Below are 18,930 nucleotides of genomic sequence, written 5' to 3' on the forward strand. Positions count from 1 at the left end.
AGAAAGGGATGGAGTGAGAAGACAAGAGAGTCCTCCTGGAAAGCTCTTCTTAGCATATTTTCCATAGCCTCTTTAGATATAATGAATAATTTCAATGGGAACTTCAGATAAGTCATCAAGACACTGCAGCAGATTATCACCTGTTCCTTTTACGCTGAGGAGGAGGAATATTGCTATTTATTTGAACAGATGCGCATGGTATGGTCACATTACGACTGACAGGTGTACAGTTCCCTCCTTGGTGTTTGAAATGTGTTGGTAAAGATCAGTTACGGTAAGATACTGTTGTTCCATTAAAAGTAGGTATTTGTAGCTGAATAAAATGTATGGTTGCATTATTTAAGTATGTGCTCCTTCCCCAATAAATGCTATGTGCTCGTCTCCTTTAATCTGTCCTGGGTATTCTGAAAGCAGCTAAAATATAGACTAAAGAAGTAATGAGCTAATGCTCCTATTTAGCGATGACGTTACTCGGTATTTCAAGGCACTATTCACACATACCACAGACCCTACCATAAAGTTAGCATTCATAAAGATATTTCTGAATTAAAAAAAAAAATCTTTGTGCTTATAATTTTTCACTAAACAGCACTCCAGCCATAGGTATTTGCCTTCATGAAAAATGACAGAAAAAATACAGCTGGAAAAAAAAAGACCATATTTTATATACACAAACTGGTCAAAGCATGTAAAAGCAGACAGAAAATCCACTGTACTCTGAAATAGTACCAGAGAAATTATGAACTGCTGGCCCATATGTTCCAAAATACTCCAGCAATAGGGTTTTCTTTTTCAATTTTTCCTTTTCAGGTGACCAAATAGGGTAAGTCAAGGCAGGCTTTTGGTTGTGTGCTTGGTTTTTACCATTAACTTAGCAAAAATAATTGTCAGTCTATGACCATCCGCCCATGCCCTGAACTGACTCCTGGCATAGCTGGGAAACATCTGACGTCTGAAAAATTTTTTAAGCCCTTACATCTTAAGGATTCTTCTTTCTCTTTTCCAGCATTTAATACACTGTCTCTCTCTTTGCTTTTCCTTTTTTAATATCTTCATTTGCTTAACTCTCTTTTAAAAATGTCTCTGGTTAACACAGTTTTCATCGGATAAAGCTCACTGACACAGAAGCCACTAGCAGAGAAATACCACATTCAGAGGGAAAACAGCTTAGATCTGACATGCAGAATCTATAATAAAGGATGGAAGAAGACAGTCAATTGTTTCTGTGGCTCCTAAAATAGGATTAGTGCCAGGCAATATCAGATCAAGCCATAGTTTAATTTCTCATAAAGAAAGCTCCTGTAAGAGAGCAGAAAGAGGCCAGCACAGGAAGGATATGGAGTTTGTTGGAAACGCAACTGTTAAAAGAACAGCAGGAACTAGCTAAATATGATCTGCCTTATTAGCAGAAAGGACTTTATACACCTTTCACAGCTAGACCAGGTGATTGGCTGAGAACTGAACTTCTGCAATTCTGGCAACCAAATGACGGAGGGAACAGGGTGGCCGATAAATTCTGGGGATGCACATGGCCACAGCCGGTGCCCAGCAGAAGAACAGTTTCAGACTTTAATAGCTTTCAGCTGGACTCCATACGAAAGGATCACTTTGAATGGGATACAAGCCAAAATGGTAAAACAGGGCAAAGGGAAGCGAAGCTGTGAAATTCAGGTATGAGTATAAGGCCACAGAGCCTTAATTTGCAATCACATACTTCCTTTGGGATATACGCAATTTTTAGTTATGCCCCACTATTTCTTCAGGGCAGAACGAAAAGAAGAGAAACAGAGCGCAGCCTTTCTCACGAAAACTTCTTAGAGTGGATCTTCGCATTGTAAACAAGCTGTATAATTCTCCTGAGTAATTCAGGTTTCTTAGAAGTTTGCTAATGTGCCAGTGCAAGTCATGATATTGCACATAAACTGATTGTATATAAATAAACACCCCATCATCCCTCAGAGACTCCTGACAGAAAGTATTCTGTGTACAAATAAAAGTGATTTATGGCCCTTGCTAATTTATTCTGCTTTGTCATGAATTACCACTTACAGGAAGCCTGCAGATCAAACTACCTATTGCTGATACTTGAACAGCCTCACAGCCTATGTAACAGTGAAGAGGTGGGAATGAAACAGTTGTGCTAACACTTCACAAGGGAGCACAGAGCCCAGTCATCCCAGCTACAAATTGTGCTGGTTCTGAACGTACAGTTTAACAGAAGCAGTGGCTTATTTTTGCCTCTGAAACAAGAAGGTGACATTCTTCATACATAACAGGGCAGACCGGTGGAAATGAAAGTGCCATTTCTACAAAGTAATTTTAGAAAGGTGAGGATTTTTCAGTGATTTAGTTTTTTCAGTAAATGCTGATTCATCCAAAACATAACTGCTGATGAGTTCCTTTCATGGAAAAAAAATCACATTATAATGTTTGAAAATTAAATTCCAAAATACATCGTTCCAAAATGGAAATGGAATTTTAAAGTTCATTTATAGTAATCCGCAGAAACTTAGCATTCAAAATTTAGAAATTGAACTATTATGTCTCAGAGTGAAATGTTCCAAATGGACAGCTTTGGAAAACAAATCTATGCTCCTTCCAAGTTCATGAAACTTGAATGTGTCTATTACCTTGTTCAGTGTCTGTTATCAAAACCCACTCCATCCCACTCAGCCACTGTTCCTCCTACTCTCTACTTAACTCTAAGTCCGGCACACTGAAAAATCCTAAGCACACATTCCTCCCTCTGCTTGCACTCCACTTATGGGCATCTAAGCCTACCTGGGAACTTTCTGCTGCCAAAGGGGGAGACCAGACTCCTCCAGCCTCCTCCTCAGGATCCTTCCTCTTACTCTTCATGTTCTTTTCCTCATGCTCCACGGTTGCCTCTCTCTTGAGTTGGACATGCATTTGGTACAGCTGCTTTAATCCTTGTTGACCCATGGAAAAATGATCTAGAAGGTTTTTCTATTGAGTTAGTGTACTGCAGCAAGTCATGAATGGCTTCAGTGAGCGCTAGTTCAAGGTAACCAGGGGAAAGGCAGTGAGCGCTAGTTCAAGGTAACCAGGGGAAAGGCATGGTCACGGAAGATGATCTTTTCTCAGTGTTAGTGACGTGTTAGAAGGATTTCCTTCATCTTATGGGAATACATGAGTTGATGATTGTCTTACGAGAATTTTCAAGGCTTGGATATCAGTTTGTACCACTGGGTGTTAAATTTGTGAGTAGATTACACAGGCTTATTGCCCTTACTTCAGCTGGTCCATATTCATGCAAATTGGGCATGATGAAATAAATGGGATTTGAGTACAGTAGAAAAAAATCCCAAAAGACTATTATAAATACAGTAGAATAGTAGTATAAATAGTATAAATAGAGTAAAATATCTTTTTGAGTAAAAATGTTCAAAAATAGCTCCTAAAAAAACAGATTGTACCAAATGAGTAAAACAAGGCCTTCTTTGAACATTAGCAGGGGCAGACCTTACTTTCTGGGCTCTAAATTTCACAGATCCATAAATCAACTTGATATGGTGGCGATGATGATCTCAAAGTAATCATGTATGCATTTCAGAGGCATTCCTCAAGTACATATCCTTCCCACTGTAGCATAGTTTGACCGTACTTGTAAATGATAAATCATTCAGTGGTATATATATGAGGATAGTTTTATGATCCTTTTGAAGGGCAAAGATGCTTAACTAGAGGCTGCAGTCCACTGTGAGATATCCCCAGTCTGCTTTTTGCCTGTTATTTTGGTTTATTCCCAAAGACAGTAGTCCTAAAAAAGCTTTTAATTTCAAACCACATTTACTTAATGGGTAGACTCTACATCTTTCTGACTCTTGGTCAGACTTTTTCTTATCAAAACAGTAATTCCACACTTTACACAAAACCTCATGCTTTGACTCTCTATGTCTCAGAAACAGACTCTCCCACATCTGATTAATCTAGTCAATGTTTAAATGAGATGATGTACTCTTTGTGAACATGATCTAACAGGTTCCTTTGTTTATGAAGGGGAAAAACGTGACAAGGAATAGACCTTAGAAGTGCTGTAAACTCTCGCAAACAGACCACTGAAATCTTTATTGACAATTGTAAAATGATAAAAAAAGGATATGATTTTATCTGTTAGGAACCCAGTATGAACATCAACATGCCATTCTTCATAACTATGTACCGGCATCCAACTTTGAAAAGCCCATGATTATGAGGACCAATTGACAATCTATTCAATATATCTATTTCATATCATATCTATTGCATATATTCAGTTTTCCACTCAGTTTACCCAAAAAACGTTGACTGAATCAAAGCTAAATAAATTGTACTTTGCTGATATCAGACTACTAATGCTCAGAGATCAGCTGTCCTATGACTCAAAAGAAGGGAGGCAGCCCATGTTTAATATAGACTCTTCTGAACCATAAAATTTTATGAATTCAGAGGTCTGAACATAAATATACTGAACAGCTTTCTAGTTTTTTTTTTTTGAACAACATACTTCATGTTGTTGATCCAGTACACTGAGATATCTTGAAAGGGGATTTCTCTATGTCCAGTAATGCCAGCATGTAGCTCCCTACTTGAGGACACCTTGTCTCTGGTGCGGGCAGATGCATAACACTGTAATTTCTGCTGCTGAATCATCAGCCTTCCCAAACCCATAATAATGTAATCAGCTTTTTAATTAATGAGTCTGTAAATTTAGTGACAAAAGACTGGAAGCATCAGTGACTGTGTGATCTGGGGGATGTAAACACATGTAATGAGCTATCATGCGAGAAATGGTATGACAGCCTCTGAAGCATAAGGTCTACTAAAAACAAAGACACCCTCTGCAGAGCTACTTTTATATAGGTTAATAAAAGAACGCATGTTATTTTTATTTCTTATGCTGTATCTTTTACAGAAGGAATGCATAGGGCCAAAGAGTGTAGGTTTTTCTTTATTGTTTGCAACATATGGTTCTCACCCTCAGCAAGTCTGTGGATGATACAAAACCGGGAGGAGTGGCTGATACCCTAGAGGGCTATGCTGCCGTTCCGAGGGACCTGGACAGGCTGGAGAGATGGGCAGAGAGGAACCTCATGAAATTCAACAAAGGCAAGTGCAGGGTCCTGCACCTGGGGAGGAATAAACCCCTGCACCAGTACAGGCTGGGGGCTGACCCGCTGGAAAGCAGCTCTGCAGAGTCCTGGAAGTCCTGGTGGACAGCAAGTTAAGCATGAGGCAGCAATGTGCCCTTGCGGCCAAGAAGGCCAATAGTATCCTCGGGCTGCATTGGGAAGAGTGTTGCCAGCAGGTCGAGGGATGTGTCCTCCCCCTCTCCTCAGCCCTGGTGAGGCCTCACCTGGAGTACTGTGTCCAGTTCTGGGCTCCCCAGTACAAGAGGGACATGGAACTCCCGAAGCAAGTCCAGTGGAGGTCCATGAAGATGATGAAGGGATATGGAGCATCTCTCCTATGAAGAAAGGCTGCGAGAGGTGGGCCTGTTCAGCCTGGAGAAGAGAAGACTGAGGGGGGAATCTGATTAATGTGCATAAAGTATCTGAAGGGGGGGTGTCAAGAGGATGGGGCCAGACTCTTTCCAGTGGTGCCCAGCAACAGGACAAGAGGCAACGGGCAGAAACTGAAACACAGGAAGTTCCATCTGAACATGAGGAAAAGCTGCTTTCCTGTGAGGGGGACTGAGCACTGGAACAGGTTGCCCAGAGAGGCTGTGGAGTCTCCTTCCTTGGAGATATTCAAAAGCCATCTGGACACAATTGTGTGCAATGTGCTGTAGGTGACCCTGCTTGAGCAGGGGGGTTGGACTAGACGATCTCCAGAAGTCTCTTCCAACCTCAACCATTCTGTGATTCTGTGATTCTATGATTATTCATTTATTATTCACAACTTATAGAGCACATCACTCATGATTATATTTTAGGACTATAAATCACAAAGTGATTTATTTCATATGAGGCGATAAAACAGATCTTATCACAAAGTTATGTCGATACTGCCATGAAAATTAGCTAGCAGAAAAATATATGAACTTAATTTGATATGTGTCATCTCCCCAGAGCACAGTTTTATCTGGCTAATGATGCTAAGAGGTTTCATCAGCTTCTGGCCAGGGCTGCCTTGGAGATGTTTCAGTTTGGTCTGGTATAACTGTTTATTAAATCACAGTCAGTTCAGCCAGCAGCTGCTGGCTTCTGCTTCTAGCAAACTCCTGCTGGTGCTGCCCACCCTCCCACACAGCCAGTTCTATCAGGATTTGGCTCACTAACTGGATCTTCTATCATACTCCACCCTGGCCTGTAAAGGATAGGATCCAGACCCTGTGACTCTACCCTTTAACTCCCTTTGGAATTAAATTCCCTCCTGGAATTGTTTCATGTTCTTTTGGAAACGATTCCTTGGCTGTGCTAAACCTGAGATTCTCTTACACCAGCACTCCAGCATCTAGCTCTTCTCCATGTTCCTTTTCACAGAATCACAGAATTAGCTCTCATAAAGCTGGTTCTCCTACTTATTGTTCTGCTTCCTCCTCGCAGGATCCTGAACTCCACCATCTCATGGTCACTGCGGCCAAGGCTACCCCTAACCTTCACATCTCTAACCAGTCTTTGTCTCTTAGTACAAGGTCCAGCAGCACACCTCTCCTCATTGGCTCCTCCATCACCTGTGTCAGAAAGTTATCCTCAAGGTTCTGCAGGAACCTCCTGGATTGTTTGTGCCTTGCTGTACTGTTCCTCCAGCAGATGTTAGGGTGGTTGCAGTCCCCCATGAGAACCAGGGCCTGGTTCTCACGAACACATTGACACAGCCACGCAATTCTGAAGCATCATATTCAGGGTTAACAGCTTCTTTGCATAAAAGGGATAACAAGACCAAGGAGACAGGCATATGCATCCATGTCCACACTCACACAAACACTCTGCAATACGGCTTCTTCTCCACTTCAGTTACAGGGCAGAAAGCAACGCTTCTATACCTATTGTCCATCCTCTCAACAGATGGCTGCTGAATAGGCGGAGAGAGTGAAAATGAGGGGAGAGTCTGAAATTTTCCAGTTTACCTGGATCAGATGGTAGGGCAATAGAAATTGGACACCTCTTACAGGGTAAGTAGAATCAGCTGCTAGTGTCAAAATTGTTTTCTTAAGACACAGTTCAATTAATTCAGATCCTTCCTGACTCTTTAGGCTGAGTAAAAAGCAAAATACAGCTGTAAATGACTATGGATATAAGCAACAACTTTCCCATAAACTTTACGCGTAGTGAATTTGCAGTAGAATAACCTCAGTACTGAAAAATGGTAGAAGAAAATCTGAAATTAAAACAGTAAATCTCATTTGGGTAAGAAAGAGAATTGCATTTTCTAAATATCATTGAAAACATGGCTATTTTCATTTCAGAGCCAGACTATCTGCTTATAGTCTACATTTGAAACTGTCAGCACAAATTTCCTGCACTTGTGGTGGTAAAAGTAACCTTTCAATTGAAAACTAAGGTTTTGTCAGTGTAGTGATGGTAACAAGGTCAATAAACTAGGTGGACCATGCCAGTCAGCTCCAGGGGGTGTTGAATCAGACATGGAACGATAACAATTTTAAGCTTAAGGTTCAGAGCTCAACATTGGAGCAAAAAACAGCAAGCCATTATGTTTAGCCATCGTTACTGTGGAAAGTATCCATGTAAGATGAGCATCAACATACTGCCAAGTTTTACCACTGAGATACACCAGATATTCAAGATTATCAGCGTGCCTGTGCAGCACAGAAGGGCAACGACATACTAGGCTGCCTTAGCAAGAGTGCAGCCAGCAAGACAAGGAATGTGGCTATTTCCCTCTACTTCATACTAGTGAGGCTGCATCTGGAATATGAGGTCCAGTTTTGGCCTCCTCCCCGCCCCAGAATAAGACAGATATTGATAAATCAAGGGCCACTAGGATGGTTAAGGGGCTGGAACATGCACAATACAAGGAGAGACAGCTGAGTGTTGAGCCTGCAGAAGAGAAGGAGGAAGCTGACTGAAGTCTACTGCTATGTAAAAGGGATTTACAGCGGAGACAGTGAGAGACTCTTCTGAGAGGTGCACAGTGAAAGGGCAAGAGGCAACATCACCAGTTGCAGTAAGGAAAGTTTCAGTTGGATACAGGGAAAAAGTTCTTCAAAATGAAGGTGGAACACATTGTCCAGACTGCAGAATCCCCCTCTTTGGAGATTTTCAAAACTCAGCTATACATAGCCTGAACAAACTGCTTCAGTTTTGAAGTTAGTTGTGCTTTGAGCAGGGGGTTGATCTAGATGATCTCCAAGGGTCCCTTCAAACCTAAATTAACCTAAACCTATTGATTCTGTGATTCATGATCCCACCCAGAGGAAAAGGAAATATGATGCACTTTTGCAAGCAAGCACCAATATTGTCCTTTGAATACCCTGAGACTCAACGGTTTACACTAAAATCACCCTTTGCCCAAGATCAGAGTTGCCAGCATCTGTGAGGCAGTTATGTATCATCATATCACATAATGAGTGGCAGCATAAGCTGAAGTTAATCCCATTGAATGATGAGACAAAGAACACTGAACTGGCTATGCCATGCATTTACAAAGTAAATTTAATTTTAGAAAGCCTTCAGCTTTCGTAATTCCTGGAAAGCTGTGTTGAATTTCTTGTTTTTAATGGAATCCAGCTCTGTTTTCCCCCCTAAATTAGGGGGGAAATTTGCTGAAATATGACAGAATTACACAATCCCAAGAATAATTATGACCCTTAACAGAAAGAAATTTCACTGAGAAAAAAATTCTTCTTTGTGATATCATTTGGTATTTTATATGTGATGGAGACATGGAGTGCCATGAACAACAGTCAACTAGCCATGTTCAAAAAAGGAAAAGAGCATTTTATCGTTCCTTTTGGTAAAAACCTATGCAGATATACAGAGCATCAATAAAAAATAATCTTTCTACTATATGACAGAGACAAATAATTGAAGCTCATATTGCTGGTTTTATAGTTTGAAACAACATGTGATTGTCCAGCCTTGGTAGTGCATCCAAATAATGCCTAAATGATCTTTGCTCATCAATTATTACGTAACTCATTTGAGGAAATACACTTTCTCTGTACACTTATTTTTTCTGCAGCAAAAATTGTTTGATTTGTTTTTAAAATTTGACATCATTTAAAAATATTCACTGTCATCAAAAATCATTTTAATCACTGTTTTAATGCAAAAATACATTGAAAGGCTGTTTGAATAAAGTCAAATGACTTTAAGCTTCCTAATAAGCTAGCTTTAGGAACCACTTACTCCTGAAAGAATTATATGCATCTGTAATATGTACTTGCACTTTCCACATCTGAAACGCTGTGCTTATGTAAATCAGTCAGGTTACAAAAACCCTACATTTATGCTTGAAAATACAAGGTTTGTCTATAGCTGAAAGTTGCGCCCTTAGAAGTACTGTGGAATGTTTCTGGCAATATTTACACCTTCATTAATTAGATTTTTACTAAGAATAGATTTTAATGAAGAGCCATATAACTAATATTATGTCAAATCGTTTTATTATGAAATTTTCCCTTCAAAAATTACACGATTCACGTTATTTCTCTAGTTGTGTTTTACTTTAGTCTCATAGCACCATCCTAGTACAGAAATGTATTGACTAAACTCCATGGTTGTAGGGCCCCAAGGCCCACTTAAAAAACTTCATTGGCACACAGAGGGTAATGTTTCAGGTCTTTCAGTCAACAGGATGCAAGAGAGAGGAATATAATTGGTATCTGAGGAAACAATGAACTGAGAAAAGTAAAGGTCATCTACTTAGAAACGTGCATGTTGATTGATGTCTCAAAATCATAAATCCCAGATAGGTATAGCAGTTATATATACAAGTACCTGATATTGCCAGCACTTGTACTCTAAATGTTCTGAGCAGAGCCCCAGGAATAAAATAATAAGATTAAAATATACAAAATAAATAAATTAACATAAATAACTGAGATAAATATAAATATGCCTTAGCTTCTGGACTTTTGTGCCTCTAATATACACCCATGTTAAAATTGCAACTCCACATTCATGAAGACTGCATATTTTTTAAATGAAAGCTGAAACATTCATGTAATCATTTTGTGCTGTGAAAGAAATAAATACATAGTATTTAGGAATTACATGGTATTTAAGAAAAACAACATATATCATAAGACCTGCAACACAGGTGTCAGAGCTAGAAACTGAGTACCTGATTTATAGGCAGCGTCAGAAAAAGCTTTGAAAAGCCATGTCCTCCTTAGATTAAAGCCAGTTGTGGTATGAGTCCTTGGGACACTCAGCTTCTACTGATGCAGCCCAGGAGACTCCCTGCACAGGGCCAGGTGATGAAGGAGGACCAGTGGCAGGGAGCTATAGTGGCAGGGAGCATGTTGCCTAGCAAGGCTCCCCTCACATTTGGAGACGCCATGTCCCAGATGAAACTGAGTATCGAGGTCTGGATGGGGAGAAAGGCTTTGCCAACATCAGTAGAGGGCAAGCAACATGAAGTGACCAAATGAAGGTATTTCACACATTAAGTGAGAGAAGCAACAGGTCTGGATCCTCTGGCTTGCAGAACCTGTGCAGTCATGCCATGCTTGGTGGCCCCAGCATGTCAAGGTGTAATGCTCTCCACCTGGGTGGTACAGCTCCAGCAACAAGAAATACTCAGCAAATGTGACCTGAGGCTGTTGTAGCAGCTGCACAGGAGGTGTGTGTTCTGCATGGGCCAGGGAAGAGCTCAATCCTTCTGTGATACCCTAGGCAAAACCCATTCAGTGATTCTTTAAAGAAAACTCATAAATAGCTCTCTCGTCATCTGTAATCCTGCATTTCTCTAATATTAAAAAAATGATAGATTTTGAAAAGGAAATATTTTATTGATTGATCTTACACTTGGATTTTGCAGTATAATGCATATAAGTGGGAGATATCATTATAAATCTCATTTTGAAGGGTTTATGCCTTGCCTGTTTCAATTATCCCTAGGATCAAAACTTGTTAAATGTTTTACCTTGAAGAAATAAAACTGTCTCAAAAATGAGAAAGAGTGAGAGAAAGAAAAAGAAAAGCATAGCTTTCTTTAACTTCAGGAATATATTCTGAACTAAATATAAGAAATGTTGAAATCTGACAGTCCTTATTTCTTCCTATAGATTGGCCTCCTTTGAAACAGTATTTGAATTAGAATAGAACTTGAATTATTAAAAATATCAGTACCTATGCACAACCACAGGAAGTCACTTCCTATACTCATAATTCACTCTGGGTCAAATATATCTATCTTTTTAAGATAAAACTACTTCTTCAATATGACTGAAACTGGGTTGACTTTTACAGAAGAATCTAGGAGTCAAATTGTGAATTTCCTATAGTCATTCTGTAATTAAGTAAAGTTCATGCAGAATTTAAGGGTATATCTTTTTCACTGATGCAAATGAGAAAGCTCCCTGTCAAAAAGTCTGATAATGACAGTGGGATCTGGTGTGAAAAGGATGCTCAGCTTTTCAAAAGCAAGGTGCAGAGGTTCATATGCAATATATGGATATGTTCTTGTTCATATACTGTGCTGTGCCCTGTTTCAGCCTTTCTGTTTGATTTTCAAACTTGCCAGAACAGTAATCTTCATATGATAAAAGAATGTCTAACAATGTATTGGCTCAGCCTTCCTCAAGTAAATCATGTCTCAGGGTTAAGGCCATATGGATGAGGACTTGCTCTTTTCAAAAGTAATACATATAAGAAACAAAAGTAGTCGCTCCGGCTGTGCAGTATGTAGAGGAATACTTGTTCCTGCAGTTTTTCAGAAACCATTTCCTACTTAACATTTCTACTTGCGCAATTTTTTAGATATATAAAAAGTGTTATACATGCATAACAAGCTCTTGAAGTTATAACAGTGAGCATGACAACATCAAAATAAAATAAGTTCTTCAATAAGACAATGTTGCCTACCTGTATATGACCAATCAATCTCTTCAACCAATTTCCGTTGTTGTCTATAGTATCCGTACACCAAATCTGCAAAACATTAAGGAATTTACAATATCAAAACTGGAAGCCTAACAGGAATATGAAGGGCAGATGACCCCTCCCCCCCCCACAAGAATAAAATAACTGTTTTGATTATCAATAAATTACTTATGTCACTCTTGTCTTGGACTTTGAAAGATAAATATACATTAACTAGAATGCGATTACCATCATCACTCAGGTCACAAATAAAGCAAGCAGAAGAACATAAAATGTGGGAGGTTTTTTGTTTTGTTTGTTTGTAATTTGTTACTTAGTTTTAAATTTTTAGTTAAAGACTTGCCATACATTCACTAGCAGGATCAATGTTCTTTCTGAACTTCATTCTATCCAGTTTTCCTTCTTTATGTTCACATCATGTCTATTTTCTTTTCTTCTTTCCATTTTTCATCACAATCATATTTTCCTTCATAAAATTAATACAATACAACCAGAACCAGACATCCCACTTGAAGAAACCATCTGCTGTATTGTCCTTCAGAAAGAAGCAGTTGGGGCTATTCTGAATTCAGTAGAAGCTGAACATTGAGTTCAGTGTGGTCAAGGAATTTTTCAATATACATAATTTGGAGGATATGGGTTTTCTGAGACTGTCATATCTAGGGCCATAAACTGAAGAAGCACTAAGTTCTAACGAAACACAGTATAACCTGGTTCAGAAATAATTGCATATGAACGTGTTTAGCACATATATGGATTGTCTTCTTGAGAAAAAACCCCAGAATTCTTCTCACCTTCTGTAATAAATACGATTTTATGAAAGTGTCCATAGCATCCATTTCCTTTTTCCTTTAAATGTTTTTCTCTTCCCTTCTCCTCCGTGCCAAAAATCCCCTTGCAACACTTACACAGCATTCACTGATGACTAAGATTTTTGCAGTAAGATCAAACCTTTTATGCGAGTTGTGTAACTGAAAGCAGTGGCAAAGGGATTTACATGTACTAGTATTGTCTTTGGAACATATTTTCAGTCAATGTGCATTGTTCCTGTTTCTTTAATTAATTATGTAAAAGAAAGTTGTTTAAGTTCTGATTCACAGGTGTTAGTTGCTGTCTCCAGTTTCCTCCTTTATCCATTGTCCTCCTAATTGTTACTTCAAACAATCAGTGGAGCATTCATATGCTAACTAAGCAGGGTTTGGGCGTGAGAGCGTCCCACCACTTTTTAAATTCCACATGGAGGTCTAATAGACAAGGAGTGATAGCTTCAATGAACAAGAAAAAAAGGGGCAAGGTTCACTTTTTTGGTGCATTACACACATATAGACCCAGTAAATCTTACAGAAAGTCTTTATCAATGCCAGAAGACTTCAGGAATTCATACACCTTCTTTACTCTGCTATTCACCTATTGTGTTCACACAGTCTGTTCACAGCACACTCACAGACATGTGCATTCCCACATTTGCAGTGATTGCCAGTGGTTTTGGTATTGCCTACTTCCATAAAAAATACATGGCAAAAGGGTGGGGGGGAAAAAAGCAAACTTCATTTGGGGAAGGAAACAGCTGAGGAATCATAGCTAGCAAAGGAAAAAAGTTGTGCATTTGTGTGCGAGTGTATGGGCACAAGTCAACGCAGCAATTCTTCCCTTGAACTACCAGTGTAATGTTGCAGCCATGCATTGTATCAAGTGTTGTTGTGTAAATGCTCAGTGTTGACCAACCGACAATACAGAGACATGATGCAAGGAAATTATTTTATTCTGAAATCAACAAAATGACATCCATTTTGCTCTTGATATATGACAGTAGATACCTCTGTTTAAATAGTGCATTTACATGCTGTACATTTAATTTAAATGATATTAGTAAAAATGTGAAAGTCTTCACAAAAGAGGAGGAAACTGCAAGTCTGCATTTTAGCAGGTAAATCTATGATACTGATACTTGGACTTTTAAAACTAGCAGGTTGAGAACCCACATGACCCTTGCGACACCGACTGTCTTCAGCTAGTGCCTAAAATAGTTTTAATTCTACTGGTTGAGGAGCTGCTTTATGACACACAAAAAAAAAAATCCTTCATGTTCTCCTGTGCTTCCAGGCTTTCAGGAAGCTGGTGAACATGTTTCCATAGACTGTTGATTTATTCATAGAACAAGGCAGCTCAGTTGCAGGATCATGTGTTAACTGACTGTATGATTATATTTCTATGCAAATCAAGGAGATGTGCAAGATACCATTAAATGCTTTCTGTCCCCTTTTCCTACCCTCCTTCAAAGCCAGAGTTTTCTGCACGAGGCTGAGAGACCTGTTTCCTTTTATATTCTGTCCAACTAGTACACACTCCAGTCCCAGGGGACCAAAAGGTTAGGAAAAATGGTGGCAAAAACTCCGCTGTTCATAAGGGCTAGCTGGACTGACTTATCTATTGCTAACCTTCTCTCATGTTCCACTCTAAGTCATGAAGAAAAGGAGTTTCTGGTTAAAGCATAGTAGTGGGAGTAATCAGATTTTGTAGGTATTTTTCCCCATTAAAAATATATAAATAAACAGATTGTCTTCCTCCTGACATATTTCTTTTGTGAATGAAAGAAACATCCAGGTCCTCAATGTGTATTCATATGCAAAAATAAAAAAATGAATACTTCTATAGACTAAAATAAAGTGAGTGAGAGCCTCTTATTTGGCACTCTGTGCCAGGGTAAATGAATCAAAGAAGTGGAAATGGGATCCTAAGTCTCTGAATTTTGTCAAGGAAAATCCTCTGACAGATGCTAAGGCAGCAAGCCTCAAGTATCCACCAGGGACCCCTCCCTTAAGCCTCAAAAAAGGGTATTCTGAGGACAGTGCCTGAGACACAACGCATGTTTATGTTTTGGGATGCTACACTCAACATGCTGTGTTCCTAGGCAGGATTATAGCTCAGGCGTAATCGGGGAATGCAATGTGTTCCAGGCTGTTGTAATTTTACCAATTTTACCAGGTCTTTATGCTTCTCTGTTTTGTAGCTGTGGCGTCAGGGATGTCAGTTGCTAGAACCAAGAGCCAAAAGGATAACTGAAAGTCAGTTTAGCCTCCTCTCAGCCTAAACTACAGTCTGATGACACATATAATGTTTTTTCCATAATCATTGTGCCTTTATTTTTGCTCCTTCCATTGGATAGGAAGAACACAGGACCCATCTCTCTGTCTTTCATCCACGTTATGATGGTATAACTTTATTTCTTTAACGGATACAATTCTTGATTTATACTGATGGAAGAATGAGAAGATTCAGACCACAAGCTGCTAAGAGTCTAGAAATTCTAATTGACAAGAAGTATCTGTAAACCCCTTTGAGAGAATGAGCTGCATTTGTCTGAATATGGTCTCTCTTCTACAGATTTATTTATTTTGTTCACGTTATTTCTCAAATCCTTAAGATTGCTAAAATGATTTAATAGCCCCCCTCTACCTTTTCATATATTCTTTTTCCTGAAAGTCAGTATGTCAGTCAGTAAGTCTTTGGTCAAGATGGGTCTGAGAATTCTAACACCCCTAGAGAAATTTATTTATTTATTTATTTATTTTTAAGCCACAGTTCCTTCTGTGTAGGCTTATTTTAGGCATCAATATATGTCAGGATATCTATAGAGTCAGTGCTATTCATTATGCTAGAGTGTAGGCTGCTCATTCTGATGCAGACTGAGAAAATAGAGTGAGACTTTCCCTAAAATAAATATAACACCAAAGTAAAATTCTTCTTACAATTTGACAATTGCTGTGTTTATTTACTAATAGTATGTATTTACTCATACAAAAAGTGTTTGTATCTAAAAAAAAAGATTGATTGGGTTAATTTAAAAGCACATATCACTGAGCATACTAGTGGGTATTCTGGTTGCTTAACCTGTCACAGCTTTACAGTGAACAATCCTATGGATCAAAAGAATATACCCTATGGTATCAGCTAAGTTTATAAATCATATTTGAATAGAATTTTCTAGTGCGTATCTATATGAAAAAAAACAGCAAAGAGTTTAATTTGCCTATTATACATTCCACCTCTTTGGCATTTTACATGCCTAGGGCTTACAGAGCCCCCTAAATCCTTATGCAGTCAGCAGAAAGAAGGAAGTATCTCAGGATATCGCAGATTAGGATGCAATTTGTTTAAGGTGGCTGCTGACATCTTCTCTGTGACTACAGGGAAAGCAGTAGGAAATGTTAGGTGCCCCCTTCCACCTGTGATCCCATACCCCTAGCCATCATCTGAAGACGGAGCACAACAGTTTGCTAGACTTCCACCTCTTGGATAACCATTAGAGGCTAGCTGCAGCACTGACTATGTTAAGTTTTAAGGCTGAGAATTTATGGAGTATCCAAGTGCCTGCTCACTGAAACCTAGATGACAATGGAGCTTTTAGGTGGGAGACTGGTGCTTGTCCTTTCAGAGTAGATATTTCTGAACATGCACGGGTGAGTGAAATTAAGTGCCTGTGAAGTTTTTGGGCTAAATACAAAGATATCTCAATAATTTAGGTACAGGCAGAATTAGGTTGCCCAGGAAAGCAGGATGACTGGGTTGCTGTTAAAGATATTAAATGAATTTTAAGCGTCTAAAGCCAAATACAGAAGTCATTTAGGAAGACTGTCATCTTCCCAAAGATGCTATATTATTGTCCCATATATGCAGTGAGGCAAACTGGGTTTTATGACAGAAGAAATAACTATTTTAGCAAGACTGAAAGAAGAGAACTTCCGTACTAAAAAGCATATATCAAACAGTGATTCCCAGGACACACTTTCATATCTGATATAATGCCCTACCTACATTCCTTTCCCCATGTCCAGACAGAGGCTACATGTGTAAATTAATGGAGTGGCATAAATCAAAGGTTTGGAATAAATCCAGACCAGGTATAAACAAACAAATTCAATCAACTCAGTAAACTATAAGCATTTTGTTTCAAAATGAATTCATTTCGCTGATGTCATTACCAGAGAAGTAGAAAACAGATGGAATTGAACAGAACTGGACTTTGATTAATCGTAATGAGCCAACAGTAAGTTAATTTTACTTTCATGATCCTCTTCAGCCTTTTGGATATTCCACAGACAAACTGAGGAAAGCTTTTATGATTTTGATTTCTGGCAAAATTGCATGTCAAGAAATATATTACATATAATTAAGAATGAAATATATATGTTTTACCTCTTATATTTAGCAACGAGGTGTAAAAAATATTTACAAACTCCTTTCCAGCAAACTGGAAATTTGGTGCAATAGACACTCCAGAATTGCAATGATAAGAAAACAAATGTTATTTAAGTCCTATACCAAAGATCCTGAGATAGTTCACATTTAACTGGCTTTTGGAAAGGTTGCAAAAAATCTTTAATATCTTTCTCCAGTGCCTCTCCACCCATTAACATTAACATCTACAGATCAGTCAAACACTACAGCTTTGGTCAAACACTACAGTTTTGGTAATACCTGCCTAGATCTCTCATGAGTAGATCTTATGCAAGGCATCCCAAAGGAGCATTTACTGAAATAACTGCTATTCAACACAGTAGGGTATGTAAAGTCAAGCTGTTAAAAACTCTCTTTTGCACACCGTTTCAAAATTTGAAGTCATATTGTGGATTCTAATGAACAGTCTTAGACTGAAGCCTAGAAAGGTGAGGGGGAGATAGAGGAAGACATTCTCTGCAGCAGGAAATCTTTAATTATTAAATGTTTTCCTTTCTCATTTATTTGATGCTGGAATTGCAAACTCTACTCAACCATTATCCCTCCAGTCATGTTCCAGGAGGTTTCCAGAAATGAGCCTCTTTAGGTGTTTTTTTTCAATTATTTTTTGCTTCAGGCAAGTATTTATGTGAAACTTCTTAGTTAAATTCTTTTTAGTAAAAAAAAAGGAGAGGGGACAGAAGGCCTAGAGATTGTGTCATCTACCTTTAAAAAAACCATCATATTAAAACTTTAAAAACCCTGAACTCACATACAGAAGCTTTGCAGTATCAACATTAAGACTGAAAAATAAAGCACTTGACAGTCAGGAAGTTCCAAAGCTAATCAAGGACAATCAGTACCAACTGCACACCTATATAGATATGTGTCTCATTATTTGACAAATACTATATGAACATAATGTAAACAATACAATGGAAATCTTGTAAACAATGCATGGAGTATATGCATGCATGCATGTATATGTACATAAGGATTTGTCAAAAAAGGTATACGATGATACTACATATAAATAAATTGAGTGTATATATACACATACACACAATTTTTACATACACAGATATTGCAATTTCTTGCAATGGTATCAGGTTATGAAACTCATGCTTAGCCTTTCCCTTCCTCTTCTTGTAATTGATTACATGCAAATCTCTTTTGAAAAGGAAAAGGAAATGTCTCATGACTGCTAAAAACTACAGGAAAAAGTATGCAAACCACTGACACACTAAAAGTACACGAATAAAGGCAAAATAAAAGAACTTAATGTGTTATTTCCTTTAAAAAATTTTAAATTTCAATTACTTAAATTTCAAATGTTCTATTAACTAGCATTTGGCAGACTGTTCATATAGTGGCATAAGGGGAATCATAAATAAAAAAAATTCAACAGAATAACTGCAGTTACTTTCAAATTCATTTAGGAATAGTTACTTCAAAATAAGTTCCAAAGCATCCAAAGGAAATAGAAAAAAAAAAAACACTGCGTGAAAGCATACTCTAAAGATATCCCAATTGCCTGAATTTTCAGATAGAACACTATCTTACTTTTTGAATTATTTATGACTCCGTGGGATCCTGAGGGCTGTTAGGCATTGCAACAAATGCCTGGTGAGGCAGGCAAAGAACCAAAATCTGTACTTTCTCCTTTCCTACAACTTCTCTAACTGCAGGACTACAGCAT

The 18,930-nt window shown here is 38.4% G+C and overlaps 1 protein-coding gene across 7 annotated transcripts in view; it reads right to left on the bottom strand.

Moving 5' to 3' along the window:
- The window catches only part of PTPRZ1 (protein tyrosine phosphatase receptor type Z1), a 142,028-nt gene that overhangs the window by 88,607 nt on the left and 34,491 nt on the right, over positions 1–18,930 (bottom strand). For all 7 annotated transcript variants that reach the window (XM_009687322.2, XM_009687325.2, XM_009687326.2 and 4 more), the window contains exon 2: positions 11,997–12,062. In XM_009687322.2, coding sequence (XP_009685617.2) covers positions 11,997–12,062 — 66 coding nt within the window. The remainder of the gene's footprint in view (positions 1–11,996; positions 12,063–18,930) is intronic.

Source organism: Struthio camelus, chromosome 1 (genome assembly GCF_040807025.1).
Source record: "Struthio camelus isolate bStrCam1 chromosome 1, bStrCam1.hap1, whole genome shotgun sequence".
NCBI classification, from domain to species: Eukaryota; Metazoa; Chordata; class Aves; order Struthioniformes; family Struthionidae; genus Struthio; species Struthio camelus.